The sequence below is a fragment of the Dreissena polymorpha genome, chromosome 1, assembly GCF_020536995.1.
Source record: "Dreissena polymorpha isolate Duluth1 chromosome 1, UMN_Dpol_1.0, whole genome shotgun sequence".
Taxonomy (NCBI): domain Eukaryota; kingdom Metazoa; phylum Mollusca; class Bivalvia; order Myida; family Dreissenidae; genus Dreissena; species Dreissena polymorpha.
In genome coordinates, this window is record NC_068355.1 from 172880586 (window position 1) to 172897496 (window position 16911).

Consider the following 16911-nt stretch of genomic DNA (forward strand, 5'->3'; position numbering starts at 1 on the left):
ATTTGACATGCATTAAGCCCCGTTTTCCCTGAAAGCAGCCAATATGTACAGATTTTAATGATAAACACTGGCCAATGTCGACTTACAAGCTGGTAAATACACCCACTGCAGTAGTAAAGCAGACGCTCCTAAGCATGCGTCGTCTGCAGTGCAGACAGGCAGCGGTAATCGTTCCTAGCAGATTGAGTGTCAGTCCTTAGCGTAGCTAAGCAAGCGAAGCACATACTGATTTGCAAAACATGCTCTGTAAATTTAGTCGACCGCTAACGCGACCAACTATAACGGTCTTACTTTAACCAACAATGCTAATTCCACATCACCGCCAGTCCAAGCACGGCTTACTTGACAATCTGCAAGTTGTCATGTACTTTACTAATACAATAACATGCATAACTGTTCTACCCGCTTGTAGCAACATAAGGGTTTCGCTTCAAATCAGGTTTTGTTTTAGCTGACGATATGCAATATAGCATTGTTAGCAGAATTACATACATGCTCTAATACAATGAAGGTAATGGCGCAAGTACTGCATTAAGGGTTTTAATTTTTAAAGCAATTGTAAATTTACCGTACACTCCGAAACTGTGACCTCATCAATCCAGGTTTCGAATTGGATCTTTATGACTCCATAACCAAGCGTCGTAATTGAATTCGTGGAAAAAAAGTACTTACATCTGACAAAACATTAAACATATAATCTAGACATTTCATTTCAAGCTTGAATCTTTCATTATTGTCTAATGTAAAAGCATCCCAGTTTCCTTGAATATTGAGGACATTTTTGTGTTAAAACATATGCAGAGCGGCAGCTACAATATACATATATGCATCGCGCATTGTTTTTCACTACATGTTTTCATTTCGAGACGCATATAGAATGCATAGAGGCATTTAAAATTATTTCATATATCATAAATGTCCAACTTAATTGATTCGGATTAGAAAAGATTTTTAGACACAAGTACACTTGTACCATGTTCTAAAGTTATTAAACTAATTGGCATTCTTCTTTTCTTTCCACATCGAATTGTGTCGCGGTTTTTTAAGAGTTTCATGTCATCTGAGGGTTATAAATAAATGTCAGAAATATACATATTCTTGTTTTCTTTTTCATCGACGCACGTGTTAAAATGTGTGTGTAAAAGAATGTTTAAATGTTTTCACGTTTTTTTTATAACTGTCGACTTCAAGTTTTGAAAAATTGCCGTGTCAACGAAATTGGCGAATTTCTGAAGTATCATTAATCCCCATGCGTCCTTTATCCCGTATCACTTTCATATCATATACATGTACATAGTGTTATAGTGTTATAGTGTCTCTCATAGTACACATGTATTTTTCACTTACGTTTGCGCCTATTTGGGTTTGTGGTAAATGGCAGTGAACTCGCTTATTCGTTTTCGAAATCAAAATAGTATATAATCATAACATTAAAAAAATGCATGTAATTTTTCCAAGTCATATGTTATTGTGTATTTACTAGTGTGTCTTGACCATACCACTGAGAAAGTTTTATTCATTTTAAAGACAAAAAATGGACTCTTTTCCGTTTGTTTTTTAATATCATATAAGGTCGACAATTGAATTATTGTTTTCATTTCTCCCGTTTCGTCAACATCAGGTGTTAAAGGGTAAGATGTAGTTGGTAGAAAATGATGAACGGACAAATGGACACACCGGGGGACGACGGACAAATGGACACACCGGGGGACGACGGACATCATGGTACTCAAAAGCTCAACAACGCTTAGTTCCTGTCGGCTTTCAAGGGAAGCCTCAACAACGCTTAGTTCTGGTTAGCTTTCAAGGGAAGCCTCAACAACGCTTAGTTCTGGTTGGCTTTCAAGGGAAGCTTCAACAACGCTTAGTTCTGGTTGGCTTTCAAAGGAAGCATAACAACGGTTGGGAGAGAAATTCACGCGCTTGTAAATGTGTGAGAAAAGTTTCAGCCTTCTAGCAGCAAAATGTGTTTAGTCATTTGCGATATTAAAATATTAGAAAAGACATGTGTTGAAATACACATAAAATATTTAGGCGTCTGTAAAGTATTTTTTATTTACTACAAGACAAGTACGTTTGTTATTTTGACTGATGTTATTTGTTTACCTTCTTTATTCAACCAACTAAAAAAATGACAAAAACGCTTAACCAAAAAAAATTAACTCGATCTACTTTTGGAGATGCTAGTTAAAAAAACAATTTTTGGCGTACACGTAAACATGATATCCAACTTTATAATTAACAAAATCGCTGTTTATAGCTTGCCGCAAGAACTGATTTAATATACGGTAACATATCAGTACATCCGGATACTGTTTACCTGCCGTTGTTTATTTCAGTCGCATCGGCTCATCTTTCAAACTTATCAACTTACAGAAACGCTATGCGAGTAAGTCGCATTGTTGGTTGGTTTGTTGGTGTAGTTGGATTTTCATCCATTTTTCAACAAAATTTCATTAATTTTACGGCGGTCAATCAACCCATCCACACTTTTTCGCGGGTTATATTGCTGATTATCAATCCATAGTCCAACTTGTTGATGCTCTCAAATATAAAGCTACTTTTTGTATTGGTAATATTTGGAATTTAGCCCATATTAAAAGTATCTCTTAATTCGTTGCGCGTCTTATAAATAAGACATCAACCCCCTGTGATCAAGAGTTAACGTAACGATGCCACTTTGGATGCCGGCTTTGAAGTTTTGAACGATGATTTTATTGTTGAGCAGTGAAAGTTAATTGCTATGACTGCATGCGAATCTTTACCTCTCATATCGATATAAAAGTAAACAGCATATAGAGAATAACAAGTTACTGCCTGATCTTTTTGTAATATATCAGGCAAGGCTTAGAGTTATATAATTTATAATATTATTTTATTCGTGCCGAGTGTTGTAATTTTAGTATATGATTTCAATTTAGACTGCTCTGTTTGATGCCATGTGGCATGGTGGGCATTTGTTATCAGAACAGGATACCAGTTGGTCATCATTTTGTAATAAAGATTAGCAAATCTGGTCTGTTCTGGTGCTCGCAGAGTCTGCTTGTCAAATATGTCAACACTTGCAATAATAAATACCAATTAAATGTTAGGTCCTTTCTGTGTCTGACCACACATCCAAATATGGGAGGGTGGACAGAATTGTATGAAAAGCCAGGTTGAGAGAGAGGCTGGGGAGAGTGGAATGGAACGTTGAGATGTAAAAATACAAGTAGTAATAGAGAGAGGGTGGCAGTTTGAGAGAGAATGGATTTTACTTAGATTATGAAGAAAGTTAACAAATAAACATTATTGGTATATATTTATTCTCGTAGTGTGTAAATAAAATGTAGAGAATATATGCTGTGTTTAGAAGTTATGAACTTTACCCCCCACCCCCCGAAAATTGAAACACGAGCCAGATACATTACATAAAGATCAGACAGTTAACCTGTTTATCATGCCGCTACGTCCCGTATTTTAAGGAAATAATGAAAAAATCGCTAAAAATCTGCAGTTTTAGCGGGAAAGAATATGACTTTTGTCGTTTGATGTGTCAATAATGGCGTCATGAGCACGCGCGCGTACTATATGTATAAAATGTTGTTTGCTGTTTGTGTTGCATTTTGTGTTTAAAATGTGCAACATCTTGGTATCAAATTGTTTGTTTTGTTGAATCTGATTCGATTTTACTAAAATTGATTCCTTTATAGTTGATTCCAAATAATATGACCGTCCTCCACACATTACTGATATAAGAACTTCCTGTTGACCATGATATAACAAATATATCAGGCAATGTTATATCAGGCAAATATCAATGCGGTGGTATGATAACATTTATTGACGGGGTAGTTGAATGGCCTGCTAAAAGGCAACTCCAACATTCAGCTGTCAAACAAGGTGTAAGATCTTTGCTCATTATTGTCTAATACCGATGACATTAATTATTATTAATTAAGTCCGCCAATATACTTAATAACAAGTTCATCTGCAGGTTACACTGACCAACATGTGTGTCTGTTAAAAATATAGCGCAATGATCTTAAAAAAAAACAACGTGAATATCATTATTATTTTGAAATGATATATTTATTGCATCATATATTCGTGTGGATTGTATTATGGTTGATGCTAAAAACACAATTTATCGTGAAATATAATCTACTGTGAGCCGCGTCATGCAAAAATGGGTATTATGCCATGTGTGAATAGAATCCGGGTAGTGTGGTCAGGAGCTACCATGTCCGTTTGTGAGACCAAGAACGCTTGCGTGACTTTTCCGCGGACTGGATAGCTACTTGTAAGACACGGTATATACGCATATTGCATAAGACCCATTTTCGCATGTCGCGACTCGTAGTTGCATGGCTTTAGCCTTAACACGAGTAAACCGAAACGATGTTTTCGGCAAGATGGTCTGCCTATTGGTGAAATATTTCGCTTGTTTTGATTGTAATCAATATATTTTAGTAAATATGCAAACTCGTCCGCTATGTTCTAACCTAAGTGACATCATTTACGTGTTTCTTTCGCTGACAAAAGCATACAGCGGTAATTAACTGAATTGACCAGTCGCCAAATTATCGATCGCTCCGCCCACATAGTCACGTGGTCTAGTGATTAGAAAACTCCGACAAACAGATTGCAATTATAGCGGATTACGTGAGGGAAATTCTATACTTGTAATGATGTATTATGCCCTTTTCTATAATATAAATTATTAAAGCCGCACACTAAACTAAACTGCTTTGTAAAACGTTTATACAATCATAAATACTTTTGAGAGAAATGACATAATCAAAATAAATGAGTTAACGGCAGACTGACTATCAGAAACGTTTCTTATATTATATAGGGAGTTGATGAAAAATCCGTTGTAAAAATGAGCATTTATTTCATATTGAATTTGAACTTGTATTCAACCGTCTGACAGTGAACCCGGTGGCTATTCATATATAATTTTGAAAATATTTTTATTAAATGCAAATGACATATCCATATCATGATGGGTTTTTTGTTTATTAAAAATGTTTAGATCTTTGTTTTATTGTGTTATTTTTAAAAAGACACCGATTTTTTTTATTTAGATATAAATTAAATTTTTATTGTAACCATAATTTAATACAGGCCTAATTTCGTGGTTTCATTAACAGATAGTCTAATATGAATTTTATTTCATTTATGTTTAATGCGAACCTGTTACATTTTACAATCAAAAAATGAAATGTTGGTATTACGGTGCTATTCACGAACATTCGAATTGAAAACATTTAGCATATTATGCATTTGCTTATTTATAACAAGATGGCCCTTATATGTTAATTGCAATTTTCACATTTCTCCCCGTATCAATATATGTTGTATTAGAAATGTTGTTGTTGTATTATAAGCCGTACATTTTACACTTGAAGTCGCTCTAAGCTGGCTAAGCCGCGTTGAAATCACCTTTTTTCGTTTTTACTTTAGTTAAAACAATATTTAAGTTAACAATTTATAATGATTTCTCTTGTTTATGATCCACAGAAAATAAATATATAATTGGAAATCATTTAAGTAATTAAATAGTTGTCTTTTCTTGTGTACAGTACCTAACAATGCCTTAATGTTCCTTCATTCTGAGATCCACGCAACATACTGTTATTTATTTATCATCGACAATTACGCTGAGATTAATAAGCACGTGTGGCAATTATTATGTTGCCCAAACTGCTTAATAATATTGTGCATCAAACGGTATAACACGTTTTATAGAACACACACCTGGTGTGGTTAAACTATTTATTGTGTTTGTTTTCTCATTACTCGTTCATATGTTCAAAAAATAAAGATAAAATAATAACCTTTTATAAAGTATGTATAGCACCTACAATTTTGAATAATGATCGAACAGTAATGATCATGCATTTGATATAAAATCTGTGTAAACTCTTAAAAATTACGTCCATTCTATATGTACAACACGCTTTGTTTGTCGGACAAAATGGCGGCCAGATAAGCGTTGCTGAGGGGTGTGTGAAAAATCGATATCTGATTGGCTGATCGACAAAATGTGGGCGGAGTTGGCGACTGGTCAATTATCAAGATATGATACAATGGTACCTGTATGTGTATTTATCTATTTAAGCTTTTGCTATTTTTGCCAATAAATGAAACGTTATATGTAGATGGTAACGAATACGCTGTTTAAGACTAATAAAATAAGTGATAATTGCATTAAAATGATCATATGTCAAGATGTTTATGAGTCACTATTCTCAAGATTTTTCATTTAAGATTAACATGTATGATTTATAAGTCATCCATTTAAATTAATTTTTCAGTGATCTTTTCTTTACATACAACCGATTAAGGATTGATATACATTTCTCCAAAAATGTCTGTATTTGTCAAAACTGTTTAAAACAAATAATAAGTTTTAGAAAGTTATAATTCAATTCATGACTTTGTTTTATAGTTATAATTCACCATTTTTCGGAACCGTATAAAATAAAATGTACATTCAAATGTTGAACCAAAGAAGTGTGTTCAAGTCTACATCGATATTTTTACAGTGTCATAAAAAAAATTACCATAATGGCAAACGATGTCCACTGTTTCAATATTGTACGCAGATAAATCATGGATAGTATAAATGTGGCTTTTCATAGTTAATGGAAGAAAAAAATCACTTCTTACAGAGCCATATTAAATTAATCTATAAGAGTGTCCACTGCAGGCCCAGTTAAAACGGTATCATTTGTTTATTTATTTTATCTTTATACTATCCTACTTGATGGAAGAAATTAAATCATATAAAGGACAACGTTTATCAAAAACAAAAGATGACCACTAAAAAAATCGCCAAAACCTATTTAAAAAATATTAAACGATAACATGAACTCAAATACATATTTGTGAAATCTTAACCCTTTCAGTGCGGGAACCGGATTTTGAAGGCCTTTGCAAACAGTTTGGATCCAGATGAGACGCCACAGAACGTGGCGTCTCATCAGGATCCAAACTGTTTGCTATTCTGATAGTGTTCTTTGAAAAAAATCGAAGAAAATGCTAATTTTAGAAGTTCAGCAGAAGACATTTTAGCAGACGACAAATTTCCCAGCATGCAAAGGGTTAAAAAATAAAAAGCACACAGTACTATGCAATCTTTTGGAGGCAATACATACACAATCCGAATTAACAACGCGATTTAAGAACAATGTCAAGCCAATACCTCTTGATTAGAGACCATTTTTGAGAACATGTAAAACAATATTCCCCTGATTATCCGTTTATTTAATACAGGGTAAAACATCCATGAAATTGTTAAAAAAACAATTGAAGATAAGTCGAAAGTTTCTCGCATAAGAAACGGGTCATAATCACTCCTAATTCATTTGAATTATGTTAGTGATGTTTTCAAATGGATAATATTCGGATATTTCGAAACTACTTCTGGTCGCCATCTTTACACGGGCCTTTTCGTATGTTGTATATTTACTGCACAAAATCGTTATATCTTTAACTGCAGAAAGCAAACACGTGTACGGTCCTTAAAAGACTTGAGTACAAAGTCCCATTAATAAATGAAATTACCACATTAATTGTAAAACGGTGTTTGCTGTACAAAAATAGAGTTTTTAAAAGATAAATAACCGTGATGAACAATGAACAATTGCTAAATATAAAACCCCATGGATCTCATATATTCTTCTGTTATGGTAACATTGTCACACGCCTGACATAAAGGCGAAATTTAATAACCAAATGTAAATTATGTAGACGTAATATGAGCAGGTAAATGTCTTGTGTTTGCGACTGTAAGGCACTTGTTGAATAACAAAACATGTTTACATTTTAAACAGGTTCATTTCAAATGAGACGCGTTCTGAGATAACTGGACACAATGCATGTGCGTAAAGTGTCGTCCCAGATTAGCCTTTGCAGTCCGCACAGGCTAATCAGGGACGACACTTTCCGCTTTTATGGTATTTTTTGTTTAAAGGAAGTCTCTTCTACACGAAAATTCACTTAAGGCGGAAAGTATCGTCCCTGATTAGCCTGTGCGGACTGCACAGGCTAATCTGGGACGACACTTTACGCACAGGAATTAAACCCAGTTTTCTCAGAACGCGACTCAAATAATAGTCATATCCTTTTGGAAATTTCTCGGCATGGTTTAAAACATTAGTATTAAAAAGTGAAACTCCAGTTGGACCAACAATAGAGAAAGTTTATCACTTAATTAAACAGATTATATATTTTGTTTAGATGTGTCCAACGGTAACGTTGGTATTTTCTTTCGTTCATTTAGGAATCTAATATATTGGTCCATATGCTTCAAATATTAAAATAAAATCAATAGTAAATAAAAGTTTTCCAAAATTAATATTTGAATTCACGTATGCAAACCAAACACATTTATTTGCAGTTGGATTCATAAAATGGTAGAATACAGTTCTGAAATCTGATTGGTTGAGTTAATGTTAGAACATATCATGAAATACGTGCGGTTTTCAATACGTTAAAGCTAGTTCATAGTTAAAATATCCGTAAACAATTCCCAATACTGTAATCCTATATAAAAACTTCAAACAACAAAAAGCGTCATACGAAGAATATTGACAATAGAAAGACCCTAAAACAAGTAACATTGGTGTTAAAACGTTAAAATACAAACAGTTTTCCACTATTATTAAAGCATCTTAAAATTGTTTCACGATGTCCTTTTGTTGGTTTTATGGATTATCTCGAGACAGGATTGGATTCATTTGGTTTGCGTTAATGAGCATAATTTATCCAAAAGCTTTTCAGTAAACAGCAGCTGCCGTCATCAAATTCCGAAATTCAAATGTGTTTTCAAAACGCTTGTGGACCGAATGTCTTTGTAATTTTTAGTAAGTGCTTCCGATGCTGCCCGAAGCCAATCTCGCGTTCGCTCGTAAATGTTCGAATATTGTCGCGGGAAATTCAAATGTATTGTCTCACAAAAAAATAAAAAGGAACATTTTGTATCACGTTAAATCACTGTTACCAAGCCAAATTAGCATTAAAATTTGGCTATTAATACATGGAACACTGATTTGTTTATGAGGTAACTTTATTTTTCGAAATATATGTTGATGTTGAGCCTTTACGGGTCTTAAATACATTAAATGAAAAACACTGATATTGCACCAACGCACTATATACATATAGTTTAAAGCTGTTACAACCACGCTATATTGTGATAATTTAAAACATATTCTACGTGTTGCATTTTTAATTGTGCGTGCTCATCATAAGCTGTATGATTTATTTCAAATTTTAATTAAGTTGCATTCTATTCACATACTGTTAAAATGTCCTTATTGTATAAATAAACAAAAGGAAATAAAACATTATATATCATGTGAACAGGTGTTTTTTAAACAGACCAGCGTTATTTAAAACTCGATTTTGCTGTAAAAAAGTAAACAATATCAACTTCAAGAATAAAAAAAATACAATAACGTAAACAATTTGCGCCCATCTTTCGTAAGACGTCGCTTGATTGCTATAGTGCTCTAACTACCAGTTTAACCTTTATTTTCTAACTTATTTATGCACGTATGTGGACAAAAATATACCGGAGTGTTTATCAGCAAACGGAGAATATGAATATAATTAAATATTTACTTTATTAAATTATATGTTAATGCTTTGTGCAATTTTATGTATGGAGATAGAGCATTCTGCTAATTTTTTTTAATAAAAATCGTTAATTACTTTGCTCTAAGTCCCGGAGATTGTGCAGTGCAGCATTCACCCGTTTGTAAAAATGTGGGAGATGGAGCAAAATAGAATCGAAAAGCTTCTTATTTATTCTATACAAAATGTGGAAGATAGAGCAAAATGGAATCGAACAACTTCTTCTGTGACGACTGAATCTTGAAATATCGTTCTTACGAACACAGCGATATAAAAAACTCAATTTTGAAAAAATGGAGATAGAGCACTATAGCAATAAAGCGACGACTAAGTGTCTACAGTTATATGTGTACCTTACCCCGTCATTGATACAGGCATTCTTCGTGTTAAGACAAGATTCGGCGAATGCAAAAATTTAATCGCGCGATTTGTTTACCTACCTGCACATTTTCATATACATAGTCATACCAACGTCATTGCTATAGCGCTCTCCATTTGTTTCAAAAATGAGTTTTTTTTTATATCGCTATATTCGTGAGAACGAGATCTTAAATATGACGCAATCGGATTCAAGATTCAGTCGTCACAGAATTAGTTTTTAGATTCCATTTTGCTCTATCTCCCACATTTTTGCAAACGGGTGAATGCTGTACATGCGCTTTTCTCCAAAAAATTAAAATGGTAGTTAAAGCACTAACGCAATCAAGCGATTTTGAAATATTTTAATAATTTGACAATTTTCTTTTCATTTCCCCTTATTATTGCTTTCATTCCGTCCAACTGCTTATCTCGTTATCAAGTATGGCGATATGCACGAGTCCGCATGACGGTTAACCCATTTATGCCTAGTGGACTCTCCCATCCTTCTAAATTTGATCAATTTATTTCCAAAATTAGGGATGTCTAGTATATTTATTTATATATTTAGAATATTACTTACAGAAATTCCTTTAAGCAAACAGCGCAGACCCAGATGAGACGCCGCATTATGCGGCGTCTCATCTGGGTCTACGCTGTTTGCCAAGGCCTTTTTTTCTAGACGCTAGGCATAAATGGGTTAAAAGTAAAAACATAAAAAGTAGGTTGATTTTGCACCTTGCATTGACCATTAATTAGGCTAAACTGTCATGGTCACAGTGAGATAGTGACCTTTCATGCATTTACTTGTGTCCATCCCAACATAATTAAGGACTGAGCCTCGGGGGATATGTGGTACATCTGTCTATATACAAAACAGTGACCGTGTTCATCAAAATCGGCATTAACTCAAGCGACAACAAAAAGGTGTGTTGCTTGAGTTGTTAAACTGTCAAAATTACTATCTGCAGAACATGAACATGAATGGCGCGTAAAAGCGTAGTATTAACCTGGCATGGATAAGGGCATGCTCCAAACATACTATAAAGTATATAAAGGAATGTCAACTGTCCATATTGTGTTTACTGAACGTGCAACTGCACATCTATTCTGAAGCGATATCAGACGGATGGAATTTACAATTATACAAGCCCATGCTTCAAGATATTTAACATTATAAAGTGTACCTACAATTTAAATGCGGTGTAATACTTCGGGCCATGTTTTCTCTGTACAGAATATCACAACTATGAGCTTTGTCAAGCTGCTTCATGCATCGTCGACATATTTCAAACAGAATGAAATATAATGCAGACATTTATATTTATACATAAGTTGGTTATTAATCTATCATCAAGTTATCATTCTTTTCATGTATTTAACCCATTTATGCCTAGCGTCTAGAAAAAGGCCTTGGCAAACAGCGTAGACCCAGATAAGGCGTCTCATCAAGGTCTGCGCTGTTTGCTTAAAGGAATGTCTGTAAGAAATACTTTTAATAAAGAAATAGGTATACTAGACATCCCTAATTTTGGAAATAAATTGATCCAATTTAGAAGGTTGGGAGAGTCTACTGGGCATAAATGGGTCAATGTGTGTGTATTAGAGTAAAAATGTGTATTGCCCTGAACAAGAAACAGTTGCAACTGTTATCAGTATCACTCTATTTAAACACCACGAAAGTATCGTTGACCTGATGACTTCATGGACTTAACCCATTTATGCCTAGTGGACTCTCCCATCCTTCTAAATTGGATCAATTTATTTCCAAAATTAAGGATGTCTAGTATATTTATTTCTATATATAGAATATTTCTACAGAAATTCCTTTAAGCAAACAGCGCAGACCCTGATGAGACGCGGAATCATGCGGCGTCTCATCTGGGTCTACGCTGTTTGCCAATGCCTTTTTTCTAGTCGCTAGGCATAAATTGGTCAATCAGTCGCACAACTATATGAACTCACAATTAACAAACTGCTAAACAAATATGTATTGAGTCGATCAGATACCCTACGATGTTCTGAAATTCCCTGAAATTATTGTTGTTCTACAGCAACTCTTCTAATTAATCATGGATACCAGCATTATACCTACTGTGTGGCGGAAATCTATTATATGTCCAATCTTAAAAGACTCGACAACTGATGCTCGTCTACCAGTGAACTATAGAGGCGTAAGCTTATTGTCCTGTGTCAGTAAACTATACAGTTCACTTATTAATAAGAGGCTCACACATTATCTAGACGATAACAATATTCTTGCCGAAGAGCAAAACGGATTCAGAAGCGGCCGCTCATGCGAGGATCACGTGTTCACATAAGACAGTATTGTAAAGGACAACAACTCTGTATTCGCTGCATTTATAGACCTGCGCAAATGTTTTGATTTTATCGACCGAGAAATGCTTTTTCTTATGTATAATGTATAAACTTTTGCTAAACGGATTTGACGGAAAACTTTATAACTCTATAAAAAGTATATATAGTCAAACTGTATCGTGCGTGCGAGTTAATGGTCGTTTAACAGAGTGGTTCCAGTGTGACAAGGGCGTGAAACAGGGAGACAACTTATTGCCGACGCTATTCTCTGTCTTCGTCAATGACCTAGTAGCGGAAATCAACAACCTTGACCTCGGGGTCATGATCAATGAAACTTCAGTATCCATGTTACTATACGCCGATGATATAGTCCTTATCGCCAACTCGGAGGCCGATCTTCAGATTATGCTTAACCAAATGCATGACTGGTGTAAACGATGGAGGGTACTCATTAATACAGAAAAATCTAAAGGCGTGCATTTTAGAAAGGGGCGCACACAACGAACAGATACCGAATTTAAAATTGGATTAAATGTGCTTGAAATTGTAGACAAATATAAGTATCTGGGCATAGTAATGCACGTAAAGCGTGATTATAGTTTTCATTGTGAAATGCTTGCAAAAAGTCTCGAGAGAGCTCTCGGGTCTATTATAAATAAAATTCATAATATGAAGCAAGCTGGATTTAAAACCTGTGAAAAGCTATACAATTCTTGTGTGATACCTATATCGGATTACTGTGCATCCATTTAGGGATTTTAACACTTTCAATCAGCAGAAAATGTTCACCACCGGGCAATACGGTACTTTTTAGGTGTACATAGATTTACGCCTATATTAGCGCTACTGGGTGAAATTGGATGGTTACCGAGCACTTACCGTAGATGGCTTGCAATGATCAGGTTTTGGAACAGACTTGTAAAACTTGACGAAAATAGATTAACCAAACGAGCATTGGATAGGGACTACAGTTTATCAAATAACAATAACTGGTGCAGTGATTTTAAAACGGTAGTGGCTAGCCTTAACCTTACGGATTATTATAACCGTAACCGTCCCATTCCAATGGATCTAGCTAAAGAAAACATGACTCAGTTTTACTCAATAATTTGGTCTAGAGACTATGAACATGTTTCAAAGTTAAGAACATATAGAACCTTCAAAACTGAATTTGTTTGTGAAGAATACTTTACACTGAACTTAAAAAGAAATGAACGCGCTTTATTTGCACAATTCAGAACCGGAATTCTGCCACTTAGGGTCGAGACGGGAAGGTATGTGGGCGAAGCCCCCGAGCAAAGACGGTGTAGGTTGTGTCATAGTGGACTGGTCGAAGATGAAACTCATTTTCTTGTTGAATGTGATCTTTGAAAACACAAGATCAGTTATATTTGGGAATATTTTGATCTCTGAATATACTACATGTCAATCAAATAAAGATAAATTAATTGTGTTGGTTAAGCGTCATCCTAGAAAGTGTGCGAAATTTGTTGTTAATGCGTTTTATATCAGAAGCAGTATGTTATATTTGTAAAAATATCTGTTGTATGCAGTTGTGTCATTTTAAACTTTAAAATAATATAATATTGTAAATGAACTTTTAAGTACCATCTACGTATTACATATTTTTCAGAAATAGGCCTTCTTAATTGGATAATTTTAGTACTATTGAAATTGTTCTTATATTGATCTAACTTGGAAAAAACCTGAATTTATTATTTCTAATTTATTCATTGAACTCAGCATGTTGCTCAAATATTTTATTGTCCATTTGTATAATAATGATCACGTTATATGTTACACTGCCGTTAAGGTGACTAATAGGCCTATAAGCCGGGTGTTCTTTTATGCATTGTATATATGTCTGTCAACACCTTGTACGTAAACACATGTCACTATAATAAAAGATTATCTTATCTTATACTAGCAAAAATGTGTTACACAAGGATATGGACTGGTGTTTTTACTTGCTCCCTAAAACACAGATAAATGATAAACAAAACCTCTTCTCTACCCTACAAAAACGTAATCAATGTTTATTCTCCTAAAGCGATTAGAAGCAAAATTCATATCTTTGCTCATAAAAATATGATTTCAAATGCAACCATTGGCATGCATGTGAACACGTGGCAATGTCCATTAAGAACTGAACGATGCAGAAAAACAACAGTTATAAACCCAAACTCATCCGCGATAAGGGTCTCGAAAACAAAGGCAAACAAATCCTATGTGCTGAAAGACATTTCGATGTTACGATATCTATTTATTTTAAATCGCTATTTTCACATCGTTATTATTGGCCTGTTTTAATTGTTTGTGCGCATTCCGTTTTATCCCGATGCAAGTACTTAAATCTTTTGCATAGCGCGTCTTGTTTCCAGCTTATAGAATAGACCCGATGGTGAAATTAATGCAAACATGAAATCCTTACATTACTACAAAACGATCTTCAAATTTTGGCCCTTTTTATACTTTTTAATTCCTTTAATTATACACTTCCTTTATGAATATACAAACGATGTTGTTTATGAATCGTTATTAAGTATATGTCTTGATATCATATTGAGAATACCAGTTGAGACATTAAAACAGCTTCAAATACCTTCTGGCTGACCATCTTTTCTGGATATGGTGGCGGTACATTTTTGCAAGACGGCTTTATAAGCAGGATAATCAGCAATATAATCCTTTGGAATTTCCATATTCACAAACACATATTGTTTCACAACACATTGATCAGTATTATCCCCCAAATGACAGTCGCGATGTAACAGGTAAGCCAACTGTATCCCATAACACAACAAATACTTACTTTAGTATTTAATATATGACAAACCATTATCTTTTGTATATCCTACATTATAAAAAGGACATGTAGTCGGACGTTATCACTCATACATCCATTTATATACCCATCGGCTTGGGGTTTAATAATTTAAACGGTCAGTCAGTTGCACTAATTGGTATCTCACGTCGAGAGGATATTAGGGCATAACCCTGATAAATATTGCAGTACGCGTTTATTGTCCCATTAAGTTGATAGCAATTTAGTTGTTCAACGTATTTACTGTCGATTGTTTATGCATAATTGTCGAGGTTTTATTACACTATCCGCTCGACGTATAACAATATAAAAAAAAAAAACAAATTGTGCGTTTTAAGAGCAGTAGGAAGTCAATTGATTTGTTAATGATACGGACTCACCTGGAGGTTCGCCCGTATCATAGTCTACCGTGTAAAATGTATTTTTAAAAGCAACTTAATCATAATAGTCATTAACCTGAAGCGAATAAAACTCAAATCGAAACCTTGCTACGATCTAAAGACAACATTCACAATCAAACAGCCTTGCGAAAAATAACAGCTCCGTCGTTATGCGTCCAATTAACCCATGTATGCCTAGCGTCTAGAAAAAAGGCCTTGGCGAACAGCGTAGACCAAGATGAGACGCCGCATGATGACACTTTCCGCCTAAATTGGATTAATGCAAAGAAGAGAATTTCTGTAAACGAAAAATATCATAGGAGCGGAAAGTGTCATCCCAGATTAGCCTGTGCTGACTGCACAGGCTAATCTGGGACGACACTGCACGCACATGCATTATGCCAAGTTTTCTTAGAACGCAACATAAAATATTATGTTAAACAATGAGGCGCGATCTGGGAAAACGGAGCTTAATGCATGTTCAGGAAGTGACGCCGCAATTTGCCAGTAAAGTCCACACAGGTAATCAAGAATTACATTTTCCGCTTTAATGTAATTTGTTTCGTGTATATTACGTCTCTTCTAAACGAAATCCGGTGTAAGTTCTAACTCTTATTAGTCTGTGCGGACTGAACGTGCGTTAAACCTTGTTTTCCAATAGGCTTTGTATCCGACTATGGATATAACCAACTCAAATCTCAACAGGCAAATAGGTGTACAATCTAGACTGTCATATGTGGTTACAATACAGACAGTCACATTTGCTAAGAATATAGACAGCCACATATGTTTACTACAATCTAGACAGACACTTGTGTTTTCTCAAATCTAGACAGTCAATTGTGTTTACATTCTAGGCCATCACATGTATTAACTGTGTTTACAGTCAAGATGGTCATTTGTGTTTACAATCTTTTTGTAACCGCATTTGTTAACATTATTTCGAAACGCCAACCCTTTCTTCTAGACAGTAAAACGAAAACTTATGGCATATATTAGAAAATGTAAATGTACTTATTTCTTGAAATAAACGGTAGCATTAATTTCAGGAAAAAAGAATCTTTCCTTTTCGGGCAGAAGAAAAACTTTTTTAAGAAGATCCACTGATTAATATCTAGCATACATATTTTTGTTCAATTAAATCTTTTAACAATTTAAAAATATACTAAATTATGATTTAAGTGCAAGTATCTCACATAGAGTGATTGTGAAATTTAATTAAAAAAAATGTAAACATCCTTGATGCCAGTCAGCCAATTTGAAATTTTCTATATTTTTGTGCTTTCTTGAACAACTCATATAACAAAGTGTCAGCGACATATTATATTGAGCGATATAATATTTGCCAATTCGAAATTTGTTTTGCATTACTATTGGGTCAACGGCTGTATATATTTCCTTTTT

At 34.4% G+C, this 16911-nt stretch overlaps 1 protein-coding gene across 4 annotated transcripts in view; it reads right to left on the minus strand.

Moving 5' to 3' along the window:
• The window catches only part of LOC127861347 (calcitonin gene-related peptide type 1 receptor-like), an 81750-nt gene that overhangs the window by 47637 nt on the left and 17202 nt on the right, over positions 1-16911 (minus strand). The window contains exon 1 of one of the 4 annotated variants that reach the window (XM_052399764.1): positions 14906-15212. The exons of the other annotated variants lie outside the window; for them this stretch is intronic. Coding sequence (XP_052255724.1) covers positions 14906-15005 — 100 coding nt within the window. The 5' untranslated portion in view covers positions 15006-15212. Of the gene's footprint in view, positions 1-14905; positions 15213-16911 lie in introns of those variants that run through there. 4 annotated transcript variants of the gene reach the window in all.